Source organism: Actinia tenebrosa, unplaced genomic scaffold, assembly GCF_029948245.1.
Source record: "Actinia tenebrosa isolate PJP-AT-01 unplaced genomic scaffold, QUT_ActTen_1.0 PGA_scaffold17__23_contigs__length_9995812, whole genome shotgun sequence".
Taxonomy (NCBI): Eukaryota; Metazoa; Cnidaria; class Anthozoa; order Actiniaria; family Actiniidae; genus Actinia; species Actinia tenebrosa.
Window position 1 is genome coordinate 4,835,521 of NW_028292577.1, and position 16,652 is coordinate 4,852,172.

The 16,652-nt window shown below is 37.9% G+C and overlaps 2 protein-coding genes across 2 annotated transcripts in view; one reads left to right on the top strand and one right to left on the bottom strand.

The window, feature by feature from the left end:
- The window catches only part of LOC148910308 (uncharacterized), a 70,660-nt gene extending 58,284 nt beyond the window's left edge, over positions 1 to 12,376 (top strand). The window contains exons 10-17 of the mRNA XM_089031728.1: positions 1,331 to 2,393; positions 2,893 to 3,194; positions 3,884 to 4,104; positions 6,703 to 6,944; positions 7,197 to 7,339; positions 8,080 to 8,197; positions 8,446 to 8,627; positions 9,388 to 12,376. Coding sequence (XP_088887854.1) covers positions 1,331 to 2,393; positions 2,893 to 3,194; positions 3,884 to 4,104; positions 6,703 to 6,944; positions 7,197 to 7,339; positions 8,080 to 8,197; positions 8,446 to 8,627; positions 9,388 to 10,247 — 3,131 coding nt within the window. The 3' untranslated portion in view covers positions 10,248 to 12,376. The remainder of the gene's footprint in view (positions 1 to 1,330; positions 2,394 to 2,892; positions 3,195 to 3,883; positions 4,105 to 6,702; positions 6,945 to 7,196; positions 7,340 to 8,079; positions 8,198 to 8,445; positions 8,628 to 9,387) is intronic.
- A 404-nt stretch (positions 12,377 to 12,780) lies between these two features.
- Positions 12,781 to 16,569, bottom strand: LOC148910310 (von Willebrand factor A domain-containing protein 7-like). Its single transcript, XM_089031902.1, has 4 exons — positions 16,365 to 16,569; positions 15,306 to 15,816; positions 14,212 to 14,982; positions 12,781 to 13,554 (listed from the first exon to the last, which is right to left on the bottom strand). Exons 1-4 carry the CDS (start codon positions 16,518 to 16,520, stop codon positions 12,980 to 12,982), a joined length of 2,013 nt encoding a protein of 670 aa, XP_088888028.1. The 5' UTR covers positions 16,521 to 16,569; the 3' UTR covers positions 12,781 to 12,979.
- Between the last annotated feature and the right edge of the window lie 83 nt (positions 16,570 to 16,652).

Genomic DNA, 16,652 nt, shown 5'->3' on the forward strand with positions numbered 1-16,652 from the left:
CTTTGCGGCTAAGAAGTCCAAACTGCGACTGCTAAGCACTTCGTCGGAGAAGTCTTCTCCTAAAGTCTCACAGGCGCTTTGAATGCGCAGCTGTTCCACTTCAGGACGATACAAAGTACCATCTTGGGTCATAAATTGACTTCCCTCCGCATCCATTAACCAAATAGAATTCTCGTGCATTAGTTCTGCAAGCGGCGACTCCTTGTAAACGCGCGTCTCCTTCTTCTTTGGGAACCTTAACTCCCTCCACGCATGTGCGTTATGCTGGTAAATTACGATAGGCGCACCCCGGCCCCCATACTTGTGCGTCCCGGAGTAAATGAAGCCGTCGGTGATGTCTTTCACGTGTATGCGCCTTTCTAAAGCAACCTCTAACTTCTTGATGTTTTCAATGGTGGCTCCTGCCCTACGAGTAGCATGCTCCCATTTCCTGATGGCTTTTCTTCTCTTCAACGTAAGCTTACCTCCCCTAGAGGAATCCTCGAAGAACTCTCTAACTAACTTACCCACGCAGTTACCCGGATGCCGCATTGGTTTGAGCTTCTTAACGTCCGGGTTCTTAATTTCATACGCACCGTAAATAACCACGGTGACCGGGTAAGCAACTTCGTAGAACAACATGTCGATGCCCACCAGCGCCCCAGGACGCGTGTCCTTGTTTAAAACGAACAGGTCCTTCCTGCCAGACGCCCGTATTGGATTCCTGCCCTTTTCTATTATCCACTCGCCGTCTAAATACTTTATAAACGTCAACTCCAGGCGGTAATTACCTTCGGGCATTAAGTCAATTATCCTTTCTGCTCTTTCCTCGCTCATCGTCTCATGTGTATCTCCCTCCATAAACGTTGTGAAGGCAAAGTCGGCGTCTAAGCGGTCCAGCACCTGAGTTCGCAGTCGGCGCACAGTCTTGTTACTAATGCTTTTGATGGTGTCCATCTATATCTAAGGAATATTTTATCCTCCGTTTGCGACACAAATATTTTAACCTTCGCAAACATAGCAGCAGTAAGGAAATCTTCGCGCAACATATAACAGAACACGGGTAATTCCCGCGGGGGACGCTAGTGCATAAACACGGATAATTCCCGGGCAATTCCGAATGGTGATCGCGAGTCCCCCTTACTGCTGCTAGATTGGTCTATGAATAGATTATTTCAAAATAATGACACTCCCAATATTAGGTTCGCGTACTTGTTAAAGTTCCGTCAGCTCAGCTTACAGGGCGACAAAGAGATAAATTTACAAGAATTGCTGAATTTTTCGCCCCTTCTTGACGACAATTCAAAGATCAACGATTCATTATTTGAACTTTTGATTAAAATTCCATCAGAGGTGCTGATCATCTTGGACGGGTTTGATGAATGTTCAGAACAGCACTGTAAACAAATCGCTAGCGATTTTGAGAAGAGATATCCAAATGACCCATGCCAAAAGATGCCAATCCCTGCACTTTGTTCTAAACTGATCAAAGGAAAACTTCTAAGAAGTTCTGTTGTTCTGGTATCTTCAAGCCCAGGCGAGGCCAAGGAGTTGGGAAAAATCAATTTTGACAAATACGTAGAAATCTCGGGCTTTTCACCTGAACAAGTCACCGAGTATGTTGACAAATATTTCAGCGAACCAGAAAAAGAACAAATAAAGAAGACGGTATGCGAACACGTCGAAAAAAATGAGAACCTGATAAGTTTATATCATATTCCGCTATTGTCTTTCTTGTTGTGCTGGTGCTTAGAATGGCAAATTATTCATAAAGAAATCACAGAAGGTCTACCAGCTAAAATAACCGATCTTTATGATGAGGTTGTTAAAGTCTTGGTACAAAAACTCCATGCAAATCTCAAATATTCTGAAATGTCAGAATGTGCAATGAAAATAGCTGAAGAAACGCTAGATAAACTAGCTAATTTAGCAGCTAATTTACTGAAGGAAAGTAAATATATTTTTGACGAAGAAGATATGAAAAAGCTAGACCTTACCGAGGACGAAATTGAAAACTTGAAAGTAAGTGGCATCCTTCATTGTGTTCCTGGAATAAGAATTTCTCCTCTTCAAACAAAAGAAGAGTTTAGTTTCACTCATCTGACGCTGCAAGAATTTCTCGCTGCTTCCTTCTTCGTAAAGAATGGAGAAATCCCAGAGAAAGAGATAGCGAGTGGGCAGACATTTGTGTTCATATCTGGACTTTTGGCCAGGAAAAAATATGGAGAACAACTAATGGATAAACTACTCCAACAAATAACACCTAAGCATAATTATGATCATGTAAATCAACTGCTAAAGTTACAGTGTCTGAATGAGTATGGAGAGGAAGAAAGGGCAGCAAGACCCTTGGTTTCCAATGAAATGAAATCGCTGACCATCTCTAACAATCAGAATCAAGCAATTATTGAAGTGTAAGTTTGTTAGCAGGGGCGGACCCAGGAAGTTTAGAATGGGGGTGACTATTACAAAGGTTTTACCAGAAATTCGAGGAAAAGGGGGTGTCTGTTACTAACAATATACTGAGAAATGTGAGCAAAAGGGGGGTGACTAGTCACCTATCTTACCACCACTGGATCCGCCCCTGGTTAGCTAAAGCTAGTTGTATCTAAGAATACTACTTTACGTAGAGGTAAAAAAAGGCTGCAAAACGTATAACGTTTACACTACGGGAGAGAAATTGAGTTTAGTTGTGCAAAGAGGCAATAGTTAATTAACTTCTAATCTTTGTTTGCATGCTACTTCATCGCGCCCATATTTGTGGTGTAGCAAAATATTTCCCATCGGCCTCCTTTGTTCTGAACACCACCAACATGGCTGCCATATCTTCAGTTGCTAATTGACTCTCTTGGGAATCCTTGTAAGTCATTAGTGTTTGCATTATAAAGCTCATTATTCTTTCTTATTCAACAGAACTCAAGAAGGGGGTCATTGTGACATCTCTATGTATGGTGCTCTACTTGAATTTCCTCGTAATACTGTTGAAAGTTCCACTCAAGTGGTTTGCAAAGTATGCTCTCGCGAAAGTATACCTTCGCCTGAGGCGGATCCTATGGAGACTCTCGTAAGCCACTTAGTGCAGCTTGGCCCATCTGTCGAACTACAGCAACCAGTAATTGTGACAATGCTGCATGCAGGTCCTGGAAAAAAATCTGGTTATGAAACGATAGTGAAGGCTTTCAACAACCAGGAACTCATTTGGAAGGAAATAGAAGGTAAGAATACTCTAGTCTCGAAATCTCCTCATGCTCAAGGTCATTAGCTCATCCTTAGCTGGCTTGCTTTAATTTAGCTTTAGTATCGCTAGGCCGAGAAAACAGACGTCCTTTCCCTCCCCAGTCTGTGCCTCCCCGCGAAAACGACTTCTGAGTCACGAGCGCTACCCAGATACATTGACTAATGAATTACATGTGGTGGTAATTTTTGTGATGTTATTGATATCGCTATATACAGCAAAGGAGGTGTGCACAACCCTTTTCGTTTCGTGTTTAAAATGAATAGAAATACTGAAATGTAGAATTGAATTTTCCGGCTCGTTGTTCAGACTTTGCTTTCGCGAGCCCGCGGGACGTACGCAGGCGGGGAGGAAAAGGAGTCTGCCTTCTAAAGCTAGTGCTCTAGGTTTGTGGGAATTCGTTTGGCCTACCTTTGTTATTTTCAATAAAAAGACGGATCTAGACGAAAGATATTTCGTAGCACCACCAAGGCTGTTGGAGTCCATACTTTTTTTTCATGAAATAATGTTTACGGCTCGTGACCGAGTTACTAATATTTAGTATGAACATCACCAACATGACTGACTTTTTTTTTTTTTTTTTTTTTTTTTTTGAGAATTGCAAATTATGACTTTTGTCTAAATGGCATCGTAACCTCCAGTATTTTTAATCTCAACCTACTCATTTAGAATTCAAGGACACTTCACATATTCCCAAAAACTACAAAGCTGGCAACGTTATTCAAGTAAAGATCTCTAAGCTGACAACCTTAGCCGTTATCAGCAGGCTCGTCACTGATACGTTCGAGGTTACACCAACTGGATGTGTTGTCACGTCTTCAGTATGTAATGATGTAACAGTTACGTTTCCTGAAGGAGCTGTTGATAAGACAATCACTGGATCCATGAAGGTTTGTAGTATAATATTTGTGTGAAAAATTTAATCTTGCATTAGCCCATGGGCTGTAGGAGAATATTTGGTTTGTGACGGGGATAATGCTTGTTAGTAGACCAAATAGATCTTTAATTACTCACGTGGATCTGCCTATCCATATTTTATTGTTTGTTACGTCGGTCTTCAAAGAATAAACATGAATTCAATTGTCTTTTTACCTACTTAGTTTTCTTTGATTAAATTAAATCAATGTAACCTCCATCTATGACTTTCTAATGAATATTATCATGAAAAACCGTAAAATGTCGACATTTAAACAGGAAACTCAGTTTCTGTGGTATTCTCTTTTTACTAAAAATTAAGAGGGTAGGCCCAAAGTGGGCCTTGCCCTCCTCAACAAATGAGATGTATGGATTATGTACCACGTGATCACTTTGAATTGCTTTGAGCTTGATGCCAGTTGTTTCGTCATCTTACGGCCTCGTTTAAGTTGATGGTTCCAAAGTTCGTTTTGCGAGCTCCTTAGAAAGCAACACTCAACTGGTTCTTGTCGTTGTCGTCAAATAAAACGTTCTCGATCCCAATAGTGGTATCGCGCTTTTTTCATACTATTCATTCAAGAATAACTATATAAAATACATCTTTTGAACTTGCAGTTACAAATTCACTGATCTATATCAAAATTAATTATTTAATTAAATATTTATTTCGCATTTACCATAATGAAATTTTCTATATTTATTATATAAAGAACAAATATTCTTAAAAAATTAAAAGGTACCTATATTTAACGTCGGTAGTTCCTTCAGTTGAAATTCAACTGCTATCAATGGAAGCCGACGGTGCGCACTTTATTCCCTCTCTCCATCAGTGCTCTGTTTTAAGAGTATTTAAAGCTGAAGCTACACGGATTAGAGAGAAGTCGAAACAGACGTGGAGATCCTAAGGATCGAACCGTGGACCTCAAAAGCTCTGAAGGTCGCGCACTAACCAACTGAGCTACGCCTGCTCCAAAAGCTCTTATGAATATTTAAAAAACTTGGCACCTATCCAGTGCAGTGGTCAACTCGAAAGCTATGCTCCTTTGACCACTACACACTTTTCCATAAATGAAATCATTATTTATAAAACTATCTTTAATTAGGGTTTTTTTTTTAAATATTGTCATTAATCTTTTCTTATTCGGTAACTTATGTAGTGTTTAAAAAACGAGTAGGAGTGTTTTATCATGTATAAAAGCACGAGGCGTAGCCGAGTGCTTTTATACCTGATAAAACACGATCTACGAGTTTTTTGAACTTCTTAAAACACTCATGAACAATCTATAAGATTTTGGTTCAACTGGAGTCACCATACACGTCACGAACATGGATTTATATACTTCGATAGAGATTTGACGTCACGGGCATGCGCAACTAGATTAAATAGAAGCTCCCACACGTTGGGTATTGCGTGCCACGGCAAAGACAGGCACGTTAGTCAAAGATCATTAGGGTTGACTATGACCTTGATGAAGCTCTTCATATAAACTCTGATGCATACTTCATCCCTGATGAAGTCATCCTCATAGTATTCGAGTGGTCTTTATATAAAGATCACATGTGTCTTTATATAAAGACACGTGTCTTTATATAAAATCACTTGAATGAAGAGGACTTTATCGGGTATAAAGGTTCATGCACGTGACGTGTATGGTGGCTCCAATTGGACCATAAGCTTATGAATTATTAATGAGTGTTTTAATTTATTAAAAGTGTAAATAAACTGAACTTGACCTTGAACTTTTACCTTAAATTATTACTTGAATTGCTGGCAATAAATCGTTCTTCTTAGAAAGAATTAAACATGTTTACTGCTGAGCACTATCAAAGAATGGCGAGTCAACAACATTTGTTACCTTTTTAAATATGGAGCTCAACTTTGAATAAATCGGAAATCCAAATACTGCTATGAATTGTACTTAGTAGTTTTGTTTTGACCACAACTCGTCTTATTTCATTCGATTGCTTTGGAAACATGGAAGTATCTCCCTGTAAAGTTTCGAAAATAAGGAAATATCTTCAGCCAGGTCTTCTGAACGAATACTCGGCACGATCAAGTATTATTAACAGGCAATCCTTTTGCAGTTGGAGCACATTGAAGTAAAACATTGGACCCTAATGAACTCTTCAATCTATTAATAAGAAAAATCCCTTGAAAGTAATCCATAGAACAAGCAAATGATGCGTCCAATTCGATTCAGTATGTTCAGGAGAACCTCTCGAATAATTTTAAAACAAACGAACAATGCTTTCCTTATTTAGATGAAGGGTCAGGGGCTCCCTTTGTTAAAGACGTATCTGCGGTCTTATCTAATAAGATATTGCAGGCTCATCAAATACAAAGATGGCGACTTTTATCGATGGAAAAGGAGATAAAAAGACTATTGAATTCATGTTTAAGAAAAAATAAAATATGGATAGACCGATCCAAGTGAGTAATTAGGTAATTTATTTGGTCCATTAAAAAGCATTTTCCACTTCACAAACAAAATATTCAGCTTATAATTAGCCATCACTATAGTTATACTATGTAATGATTTGAAAGTTCTTTTTTTTTTTCTTCTTTTGAACAGGTGGTTTTGTTGCCAGAGATGATCTTCATTTTTAGCGGGTTTAAAGACATCAAGTTCTTGAAGCCTGTTACCACAAAATTTCCGCACGAGGGTTCTACAGACGACTTCCCTGGTCGCTTACGAGTTTTGTCTCAAAAGGGCGCGGTGCATCCTGGAGAAAGTTGGGATGAAGTTAAAGGCAATGTAAAACTGGAAAAGAAAGAAGAAGGCTTCTTGGAACTTCATGTTCGACATTTTTATAGGTATGTTTTGTCTTACAAACGACGATAGAAAATTGACTAATTCGGGAAACATGGAATAATGCCGAACCATGTTGGAAAGAGGTTAGCAGGTTATCGGTGTTTGCAAAGTGCATTTACCCAATAAAGTTGTTGCTCGCAGTTTACTGATATGTAAATGATTCGACTGTTTATGTTGTTGTTCGAGTTTCTTTAAACTAGTTTCATTTCAATTTTCTTTTCTTCATTTCATCTAATTTCAATTGATTTTTTCAGGTTGACGATTTCTGAGCCAATCCTTTGTTGGTGGAGAAGTCCGCAGCAAGTCTTTCTGGGAGCTTTTAAAGATAACAAAGATCCCCTGAAGCTTACCATTGCTTGTGCCTCTATTCTTGTTGACTTTGAAAGGGAATTAATAGGTAAAAAACTGCACATATTTCAAAAACAAACAACAATATAACAAGCAAGCAAACAAATATACTAGCAAAATACAGGATAAAATGACTTTCTAAGGAATAATGGTATATTTTTTTTCTTCATGTTAATGCATAAGAAATGTATAAGCACTTCAGTTTAACGAAGGTAATCAAAAAAGCCTGTGGCGAACAAACCTGCATGTGCCAATCAGGAAATAGAAAAATGAATATCATATTGATTTCAGCCAATCACAACGTTTCATTCCTACGAGTTGTTGAGTCTTTCTAAATCAGTTTTTGTCAGAAATAAAATCAAATTGCGGCTTCGTTGATTGGCTCAAGTTTTGGTTGAGTTGGATTGGCTTGTTTTCAATCTACACTATGATTGGTCAGCTTTGCAAATTGTATTGGAGAGGACACTAGAGAAAAACGTTTGTGCAAGCTTGCCTTTCGTGAAAAAAAAAATTTTCGTTTTCGCCTAACAAAGAAAAAATTCCTTTAATATTCTTCAGTTTGTCAGTATTCTTTAATGAAAGCATTAGCCTTACATTTCAAAACATGCGTAACTTTTTAATTTTTTGGCATTCTGTAAAGTCCATATATCAGGCAGAAAGTTTGATATGTTTTGACTAATTTGAATACGCACTTAGAGCAAGCGCAGACGTTTTTCACTTTTCACTCGTGTCATTGGAGCTACAAATTACTTACTGTGTAATTTAAGTATTTATTTTTCGGTTGTGAAGGATTAGGTTATGAACGACTGGCTGTGTCTACAGCAGCGGAAATGAGACCTGAAGAAAAGGCATACGTACAGGTGGAAGATGGTTGGGATATACAAGCAGAGGAAAACGTCTATGTGAAGTACGTATCTTATTATTTTGTTACGATACAATATCTTGTTGATCTCAGTTGATTTGACAGCTCATTATATTCTTTAATTTTCATTTCATAATGTTCATTTTGACGGGACGGCTCGAGTTTTAGGTGATATGCCGTTCTGTTAGAGCAAATTAGCTATTGGTCTACGACCGCTATAAAATGTGTCGATATTGAATACAGTCAAACTAAGCAAAACAATTCATAAAAGTTTCCTTTTAATTCTATTACAGGTTTATTGAATGGGGGAAATACCGGGAAGAGTTAGTCTATAGCATTAACAACGATGACTTGCAAAGCCATGGCTCATCGTTATTCTTATATCTCTGTTTCTACCCGACCATGGAATACGTCGAGGATAAACGGATTGGCAGACTTGCAATTGATCGAAGGAGATTGTATCCAACAGTAGAAAGTAAGTGTTTTAACTCTTAATTGAAATTACCGAGAACGGAGGCAATAAGCCATATAAATTCCGAGGGCCGCAGGCCCGAGGGATGTATAGGCTTATTGCCGACGTTCGAGGTAATTAAGTATTTTATTTATCAATTGAGAAGGTTTTCTATCAAATGTTGCTTATTATAAATACGAGGTCTATTTAACAATTATTCACCGAAGGCGAAGTGAATATCGGGGAATATTTACCGAGACGCGTGTCTTCGAGCTGCGAGGTAAATATTATTCACTTAATGTCTGGTCGCGAGGGAAGTAGTTAGTTTTGTTTTCCCGAGAGTCTCGATTGGCTCTGTTGTTTTCGATTGTGGAAAATATCACTCCATCAGCGATTTTCACGTTCTGACCACGTGCACTTGTTTATTTTCACGTTTATTATCAAGTGCAAGTTATATCCCGACCGGGAAATTAGTAACTGGCCTCGCATTTATAATGAGGGTTATAACAAAAATAAAGCCTTGTGAATAACGAAGAAAACCGATCCTACAGAAGAAGGAATGGGGGAGGAGCCCTATTTACATGGTCCCGGTATCGTTATAGGGGTCGATAAAAGGTTGGGAAAAAAGGGGGCGTTATCACCCTCTATTGCTAATGACAAAATAGTTCTTACCATGAATGTAAATTTTTCGAAGAAAATAATGATATAAATTGTTGGAATTTGGGCGGCTGCCACCCCAATCCCCTAAGAGAACTCCTCAAAAAATTTTTGTTTTCATTCCCAGAACTACAGCTGAATGAGAACCAAAACAGTTTTGTTGCCCCAACACGTTGGGAGAATATCCCCCAAAGGTATTGGCCGAACTCCGATGACTCTGATGACGGCTATGTTTACAAGATGACAAGTAGTCCTAGAGGAATTGCATATATTATCAACATAAACAAATTCTCTATTAATTGCTTCCAAAAGCTATTCGGTGAGCTTGACGAACGCTTTGGATCCGAATTAGATGTACGTTCACTTGATCGTCTATTCACGGGCTTGCATTTTACAGTTGAATGTTCTTTGGACCTAAATAAGAATGATCTAGTATCTAAACTGCGGATGATTTCTGAAACTGACTTCTCAAGCTACGACTGCTTGGTTGTTTTCATCATGAGCCATGGTGATGAAAACGGTATTTACGCTTCCGATGGAAATAAAGTAAGACGGAAAGAAATCTTTGACTTGTTTAAAAACTCGAGTTGTCCAACTCTCCAGGGAAAGCCTAAGTTGTTTTTTATTCAAGCTTGCAGAGGAACGAAGGTAGATCCTGGAGTAGTCTATAGTGACCACTCAGGAGAACAAGCTCCAAACGAAAAAAAAGAAAAAGCCTGTTGCGATGGTCCGAATGATAAAAAACATTCTGAATACTGTGATAATCTACGTGGTTACAGTTGCTATGAGGGACATGTGTCATACCGTTGGCCTGATCAAGGAACCTTTTACGTCCAATCTCTTGTAGACGTTTTTAAAGAACACTCTTGTCAGGAAGACCTGTTAAGCTTGTTGACAATGGTCAATAGCAGAGTCAGCGAACTTGGGGGAAATCAAATACCGCAGCCTGAAATCACCCTCAGGAAATTGTTGTATTTCTGGCCATAAAACATAGCAATCTTATCAAATATAAGCAGGAGAAATTGTGGCTCTATTTCGTAATGCAGATTAACAGCTAAGCTAAATATAACTCGTGCAGAGTGGTTGGTAGTTGTGACCTCATTTTCGTAAAATGATGTGAGTTTTCTAGATCACGATAAGTACAGTTGAGCCTGGCCTCGGTGTTAAATCCACATATTTTCGTCCTGAAGATATTTTTTTTCTTCAACTCCCCAATTTTGGTAAAATTGGCCATATAGAGCCAAAATTTAAAGTGAATTCGTCGAATAAATCCGCCCAAATAAACTGACGTCAAAACTACCAACCAATCACAGAGTAAGCTATATTTAGCATAGTTAGCTATCTGATGAAAGCATGATATCCTCTACTGATGTGCAGTGATCTTGAATGAGTTAAAGACTACAAATCACTTCTTGATAATAGCACTTGTACCGTTAGTTTTTCATAAATTTAGGACAACTGACCACAAGTATATAGGTGATGGTAGCAATGACAGGAGAAAGAAACGTCAACACTAACAGGAATATCTCAAAGCATGATGGAGTACTTATTGTTTTTCGGTTTTTCTAAAAATTAATCGAACAATTTTTCCTTCTACATTTTCCATGAAAATGTAAGTATTTGAACAGGCGAAAAAAATCAGAGCAATTTTTATCTGAGAGTTCCTTTGATTTCTTGGCTCTATTTTTGCAGTACTCGGTTTCCTAGAGTGCTTTGGGAGCTTTGATGCACATTGCCTATTGAATCTGCCCTTGTTTCCCAGACGGAACGAAACGACTCCATTGTTGTGACTTCTGTCATGGCTGCCATCACGTTAGGGTGCAAATATTCTATAGCCTACCTGTATATTTCTTTTTTTAATAGTATCTAGTTGACGCGATTTTATTTAGCTATTAACTAATTCGTCAACACAAGAAAACAAAAAAGAATTGTAAATCGACCTCCTCTTATTATAGTTCGTTGAATCTATAAATGGCGTTAAGTATGATAGTTTAATACTTAGATTAACGGAGGCAATAAGTATAAATTATATATTAATATACTGAGCCATGATTTGTTACGTAGATTAGGGCTTTAAATTTGATTATTGATCGCGCTATTTTAAAATTCAATGATATTTTAACCACAAAGAGGGATCTTCCCATTTAGCAGAAATTGAACTTCAAGGTCAAAGACAACAAGTGTCGAATTTTATCGATTATTGAAACATAGAGCTTTTTCAGTACGACGTAAATCATATGGAAAAACAACTTCCGGGTCTAAAGCGAAAAGCAGTTCTATAAAGATGATAGGATAGGATGATAGGATTTGTTGTCCAAATAATTTGTAATTGTTTCATTTGGAAGTAAATAATTGAGAACATTTTTCGCTTTACTCTAGCTGTTTTGTGAGCAGTTGGACCTGGAAATACGTCACGACTTAAATTTCTATATGTTGAGAATGTATGACTTTGTGCTCGGTGGCAAGAGCTGCAACAACCAAGCCATACGCTCTTTTCAGTGCTTTTAGTTATAGCTTTGTTTCCCAGTCAAATAGTATTACACCAAAAATTCCGGCAAAATCTTTAGTAGATAGAGTGCTTGCACTAAACCCGTGAAACAAATACAAATTTTCAGTACTAAATAGTGATAATCAAATAATAGGAAACAAAGGATTCTGTATGAATTACTACTAATTAGTACTAAATATGTTTCACGGGTTTAGTGCGTGCACTCTACTAACAAGGCATTTACTTTTATTTCCTATTTATGCACTATGTTTAATTTATTGAAAACTAGAAGGCCGATGTATGCTAATTAAGCAAAATGCTGACAATAGCGTCAGCAGATATGGACCAATAAATGACCACTTTTCATTCCTCGATTCCCTGGTCCAACAGAAAGTATCCGATCAAGGCTGTGATGCAGCTCAAATTTAAAAAATTCGTTTGAAACTCCCTTACAGACATGCTTTATACAGGATGCAAAGTGGTGAATATCTTTACGTACATCACCTTGATATAGAGTTTTGTATTTCCTTGCCTTGAGCGTTATTGTAAATATACTGGTTTTCACTAGCAACTTCAGTGTAAAATAAAGTAGATTTTGCCTCTGATATAATAAACCCTTGTTATTGTTGTTGTTGTTGTTGTTGTTGTTGTTGTTGTTACAGTATATGCGCTTGAAGATCTAGAGTTCATGTGTTGTGTACTCGAACTGCTTCAAAAAAGCGTCATTGCCAAGATCACCGACGATGTTTACTGTGGGGTGAACCACTGCGCTCCTTGAAAACTGATGTCAATAAGTCCTAGACGCTATACATCAAAATGAACTCAATTTCGAACAATTGCCAGGACAGGTTTTCTATATCATTAAAATGTTAGTTGTACTTAAAGAAAGGGAAGGGAAGGGAAGGAAAGGAAAGGAAAGGAAAGGAAAGGAAAGGAAAGGAAAGGAAAGGAGAATTAAAAATTCAAAGAAACATATTTTTGCTGCTGCTTTCTTTTATTGTTCTACTGAAATAGTTTTGCGCAAGCAGCATTTATATCAATCTCAAGAAGACAGAGTTTGATGAGGAGCTCATTTTATCTTATCATTCTATCTTAGATTATTTATCCAAGTTTATTTCTTTAGTTATTGCTCTTAATTAGCGCTTGATTGTCATCCATCAACTATATTTATCATTAATTTATTATTACCATCATTGTTTTACTAATAAATGTCTTAAATGATTCGGAAGATTCAGACAACCATAAAGTTGAGGATTTGCCCTGTTTCAACGCGAGACTTTCTTCCTTTGATGGTGACAGCAACAGGGTAACTTTCACCGGGTGTTGCACTCAAAGGAGCTGTGAACCACATACTAAACCTACGACTGCGGTTTTTGTAGACTTTTACGTGTCTCTTGCGTCTTTTTGTGGCATACTGCTTTGGATCGTTAACGGACACGTCAAAGGTTTCAGTTGGGCCAACGTTGAAGATCAATAGAATGACGAACATGCGTCTTCCTCTGGGAATAGTCAGTTGACCATCTTTGGCTCTGTAGACGCGAATGAGGGCAGTAGTTGCTCGGATGGTTTTTCTGGATGAGCGTTCGAAGCCGTGGCCTGCTTTGGTTCGACCTTTCATTCTGAGTTTGAATGGCGTTGAAGGTGGAGTAAATGACACGACGAAATGAACTTTTGATGAGCTGCGAGGTGTCATGGCGACCGTCGTTAGTACTCTTCCGTTTCTGCTGTCGATGAGTTCAACGCTGAGCCTGTTTCTTTGGATCCTTTCAGCCCCCGCTACTGTTATGATGGCGTTGGCGCGCTGACCTATAAATTCAATTCAATTTCAGTTTATTTACACTGGTTTTTTTTTCAATTTTATATAATAGAATTACAAGAATATATAGTTTGAATAATATTTAGAATTTTGTACGACAGCCAAAGGAGCTAAAGCTTTCTAGTTGGCTGTCGCAATTTTCACTTAGGGTCAGTAAAGAAAAGAAAAAAAGGAAGAAAAAGAAGAAGAAGAAGAAAAAAAACTACAAGGCTAATGTATTATAATAATACTATAATATTAAATTCAACAGTATAAATTTCCACTATAGCAATAAAGGAGATAAATTAAATAATTATGTATATATGTATATAATGATATAATTGTTATTGATTATTGAGTAAGAATTTCTTATACATCTGCTTGAAGGACGAATAAGGAAGACTTTTGATTGATTTGGGTATTGTTTCCCAGACTTTAGAAATACTAAAATTAAATGTATATTTACGATAATTTGTTCTTACTCGTTTTTTTTTTTTATAGAAATCATTATTAGCTGAAAATATTGTATTGTAAGAATGAATATCTGAAAGTCTAAAGAATTTCCTTTACGATAACCTTGTAGCAGATTTTTTTGTATCAGTTATTTTCTAAACCACCTTGAGTTTAGAATTTGATTGCGGAGTCGCACCATTAATTCAATGAATTACCTGCGAGTGGCTGATTGATTGGGATGGGGTATATTCCTTTCCGTGTTGGAAGCATTACAAAGTAGTAGTCAAAATTTATGTTTGAGTCACTAGATCCTCTGACAAGATAGTGATACTTGCCAGCACTCGCAGCAACTGACAGCGTCCATCGACCAGGACTCGGGTTCAGAAGCTCATAAATAGCAGCCCGGTAAAGAGATATTTTTCTTCCAGTGAACCTTCTACCGGACGGATCCCTGAGGACAATTACTGGGTTGGAGTTTTCGGTGGAAACTGAAATGATCATATTCTTCACAGAATCGTCTACAAGTATAACCTTGCTTCTCGAGACTGCACGCTTTTTTCCGAAGAAGCCTCCATCATTTCCATCAGTCATACAAACGCCGGAGTTTCTCAAAGACAATTTGGTAATGCTTTCTAATTTCTTTATCTCTGACGAGTCTACCAGTCGAAGTATCATCCCACAGGTTTCTCGGGCAACTTGAACGAACGGTGGGAACGAAGAGGCGGCTGAAGTTGTAAAGAAGTTGATGTTGACATTTAAACCGTTTGCATAGTCTATCAGGGTCTTGATGTTGTCTTTGGTATGGTCTTTTGCCGTTGCGTCTGTGAACACATACACTGGTGAGCCTTCGTTTGGTTCTTTTTCCATGGCAGCTAACATTCCTTTGAATGTCAGTTCTGGGTAATCACCTCCACCGTGGGCTCTCAACTTCTCTAACTCTTTAATAAATTCTGCACCATTTTCTTTGAAAAGTACAGGGCCAGTTGCTAAAATGTTCAAAAATATAGAAATTTATGGCAACTTTAATCATGATAGAGTGATTTTCATAACTGTCAAATACATTTTAACGTGTTTAGTACTATTACGCTCTGACTTTTCTATTGTTTGAATCTGGCTATTATCATCTAATAAGTAACTTTTGTTTCACGGGTTAATGAAAGCCACTCTAAAAGTATTATAAAAAATCGTCGACTACAAATAACACCCAAAAGATCCGTGTACTGATGCATGCTTTTACTTTTTATGTGTATGTATATTTGTGTTGCTTAGTCGTTCCTCGCAATAAAATTACAATTGAATCTCTACTTACTAGGGTCATTGAACACTGACAATATGTAATTCTCTGCCGTCTTTCCTGCTGTTTTAACAATGGCTTTAGCAATTTCTTTCACGGCAGTAGTCTCATTCTTCATACTTCCAGTGTCATCAATAGCGAACGCCAGTGTCTTGGAGTCTTGTACTCCTAATAGTTTGCTAAATTTGTCTGGGCCAATTTCCATTTTTAGTCTAGCTAAGTAGCGTGCTCCATCTGATCCCGACCGTTTTGATATTCCTGGTGGACTCGAAGATATCGATTTGCAAAGCGCTTGTCCTAGGGCTTCTCGGGCGAACAAATAACTCCTTTGCTTCAGAGCAACCTTTATATTCTTCGTCAGATTACTTAGATGTGCTGTGTTGCCACTTGCTTGAGCTTCGAGTACGTGCTTTTCCACTTTACTTAGAATTTCTAAGAAGCTGTTTGAAGGTTTCGTCTGACGCGGCTTTTTGGCTGCCAAACTAGAGTTAGACGCCAAACCGTGAAAAGGTTGGAATTTTAGTACCTGAATTTTAAGTAAAATAATTAAACTTGATAGAATTGATTTAAAAGTTCAGTTCAGTTCAGTTCAGTTCAGTTCAGTTCAGTTCAGTTCAGTTCAGTTCAGTTCAGTTCAGTTCAGTTCAGTTCAGTTCAGTTCAGTTCAGTTCAGTTCAGTTCAGTTCAGTTCAGTTCAGTTCAGTTCAGTTCAGTTCAGTTCAGTTCAGTTCAGTTCAGTTCAGTTCAGTTCAGTTTAGTTCAGTTTAGTTCAGTGGAGTGGAGTGGAGTGGAGTGGAGTGGAGTGGAGTGGAGTGCCATTTGAGAAATAATTAACAAGCACTCTTATCACTGCCATAGATCAAAATACGTACTTTGCTCGGCTGCATAAACTATGTCTCGTTAGGAATATCTATGTGTCTCGTTATATTAATTTAATAACACAATTCGAAAATAGTTTTTATTTCGTTTCACTTCTGGGCTCTCCCCCATTTAAGGAAAGCAAAATGTGTAAAAAACCTATGAAAGTCAAGCTAATTTTGGGATAGAGTTCAGTTTCTTAGAATCAACACCTACCGGTCGAGGGAGAGAGGAGTTTGACCTTGCTGTTGAAAACTTCATCATGGCTTGTCTTGCGTCATGCAGAATAGAAGGAAAAGTGAATCCATCAGCGAGATGGAACCGAAATACAGGAGTAAGGCTTAAAACCAGCAAATAAGCAAGGGTCCTCATCACGAAATCTTAAAATCTACTACTTGAACCATACGTTATCTCTTCGGAAGTAAAGTTCAACTAATGAAAACTGAACAAAGTATGTCTCTTTTGAAGGTACGGTCATGAGATGTTGTTTACTTCAGAGACAAA

What these genes read in the sequence shown, in the direction of transcription:
- LOC148910310 (XM_089031902.1), bottom strand. Translation starts at nt 16,520, where the DNA reads ATGAGGACCCTTGCTTATTTGCTGGTTTTAAGCCTTACTCCTGTATTT. An exon ending in ACTCCTCTCTCCCTCGACCG is followed by an intron (nt 15,817 to 16,364) that starts GTAGGTGTTGAT and finishes CTTAAAATTCAG; the next exon opens with GTACTAAAATTCCAACCTTT. An exon ending in GTCAGTGTTCAATGACCCTA is followed by an intron (nt 14,983 to 15,305) that starts GTAAGTAGAGAT and finishes TGAACATTTTAG; the next exon opens with CAACTGGCCCTGTACTTTTC.